The sequence below is a fragment of the Wasmannia auropunctata genome, unplaced genomic scaffold (genome assembly GCF_000956235.1).
Source record: "Wasmannia auropunctata unplaced genomic scaffold, wasmannia.A_1.0 LD334490.1, whole genome shotgun sequence".
Taxonomy (NCBI): Eukaryota; Metazoa; Arthropoda; class Insecta; order Hymenoptera; family Formicidae; genus Wasmannia; species Wasmannia auropunctata.
The window spans coordinates 3,277-5,344 of record NW_012028400.1 but is presented as its reverse complement, the minus strand read 5'-3'; the positions used below and the strand labels follow the sequence as shown (position 1 = coordinate 5,344).

General features: G+C 29.3%; 1 protein-coding gene across 1 annotated transcript in view; it reads left to right on the top strand.

Moving 5' to 3' along the window:
- LOC105458647 (ATP-binding cassette sub-family D member 1-like) overlaps nt 1-981 on the top strand; it is a gene marked incomplete at its 3' end in the record, with an annotated part of 14,323 nt that extends 13,342 nt beyond the window's left edge. Inside the window, exon 2 of the mRNA XM_011704112.1 lies at nt 743-981. Coding sequence (XP_011702414.1) covers nt 743-981 — 239 coding nt within the window. The remainder of the gene's footprint in view (nt 1-742) is intronic.
- Nucleotides 982-2,068: the final 1,087 nt, after the last annotated feature.

Genomic DNA, 2,068 nt, shown 5'->3' with positions numbered 1-2,068 from the left:
GAGATGTGTATAAGAGACAGAGTTAAAATGGGTCACCCTGTATAAGTATACGAATATTTTGAGACCTCATTTTTTCCTATTGCGTTAAATTTTGGAAGGAGAGGTAGCTTGCTTAACGCGAAACGTCCCATATATATTTTTATATATATTTATGTACATATATTTGTTTTTTATAAAAAAAAATTTACCGGGTAGTTTTTGTTTGATTTACAACCACATAAACAAATTTTTTAAAAAAGTAGCAAAGTGAGTTTTGAAAAAATGACAAAATTTAAAAAAATTAGATTTATTGCTTTTTTTCGACATTCTTCTTTACCAAAGAAATTAAAAAATTAGAATTTTTATTGAATTGTGGATCAGATAAGAACTACATTTATATAGTTTTTTTTAGATTTTTTGTTACTTAAGAATCTTTTGAAAAAAGATGTTTTAGGTAATTGCACTTTCAATCATGGTAATAGTATAACACCCATTTCCATATAGGTTTGCAATTAAGTGCTATAAAAATCATTTAAATTTGAAATTTGTAAAAATAATTTAACTAAAAGATTTAATAAATGCACCAAGATTTAAGTGTAAAGTTTTGACATTTTTCCCAAAAAATTCTTTAAAAAATATAAAAAATATATAAAAATGTTACTGCAAACAAAAATATTTTTTTAAGAGCACTAGAAGTATCCTTATTTAGATTAGATATGAAAATTCTATAGAACAGAATGGAATCCTTTGATTATTTGTGCAGGGAGCGTCTGGTGAAACACGCCTACAAGATGTACCTGAGTCAACAGACTTATTATAGGGTATCGGCTTTGGACACTAGGCTTGGTGGAGCTGAGCAAAGACTGACAGATGACCTGTCAGAGCTAGCTAGTTCTGTAGCACATCTATATTCTAGTTTAACAAAACCGCTACTAGACTGTGCTTTAGTTGGTATAGCACTTATTTCGTTTTCACATAAAATGGGTGCAAAAACGATACCAGGTGAGATTTTTATGTTTTTACTGAATGGAATTGAATTAAATAATTAATCTTTTTTGTTTAATATGTGAAAAGAAAAATTTTAGATAGAAAAAAATAATTAAAAATGTTACAGTCATTCTGATGATTAAATAAATCACTGATTTGATTATATTAATAAAAAATTGGTCGAATTCTGTTACTCTTCCTTGTTATTATACAAAGCGCTTTAATAAAAATCTCGATATGTTTCTAGAAACCGTAAACGTTGAATCACGCTAATGCATTCTTATTTATAGATACTTATCAATTAATTTCTCATTATTTATTGTGACAATCACAAAATGACACAGATTTTTTATTTAGTTAGCACAAAAGTTTGATCCGCAAATTATAAAATACCCTGTATAATTTTACATTATTTCTGCGTGCGTGCGTACATGTACATGTGCGCTTGACATATAAGTGCGTATGTACGGAGATTTGAGAAAAAAATGTCAGATAATACACTTCTCAACAAAATTAAAGCATCACTTACTCTATCCTCCACAAATAGGCAAAATTCAAGAGAATGTAACTTCGTCAAAAATGATCGTATCGAGATGTCCAAAAAAGCATTTTACAGCTTGAAATCTCTACTTTCCAAATCGGTACTTGAGAAAACGATTCTACTGATCTTTCATGGAATTACACGGATAGAAAGGAAGACCCGACGAATCTCAAAATTTTTTACGAACTTTGACAAGTTCCATGGCGCGAATAAAAAACCGCATGCAAATGCAGTTTACAGCTTTCGAAAGAGTGAATCTTTACCTTTAATTTGCTTTTTTTGTGAGCGTTGTACGATTTTTTTTCACCGAGTTATTCAACATTAGAGCAAAAATTTCCTTTTTGCTTCAATGTTGAATAACTCGGTGAAAAAAATCGTACAACGCTCAACAAAAAAGCAAATTGAAGGTAAAGATACACTCTTTCGAAAGCAGTAAACTGCATTTGTGTGCGATTTTTAGTTTATGCCATGAAACCTTTTAAATTTAGTACACATTTTTGGAGATTTGACGCATTTTCATTTGGACCTATGTAATTCCATAAAAATAAATAGGATTCTTTT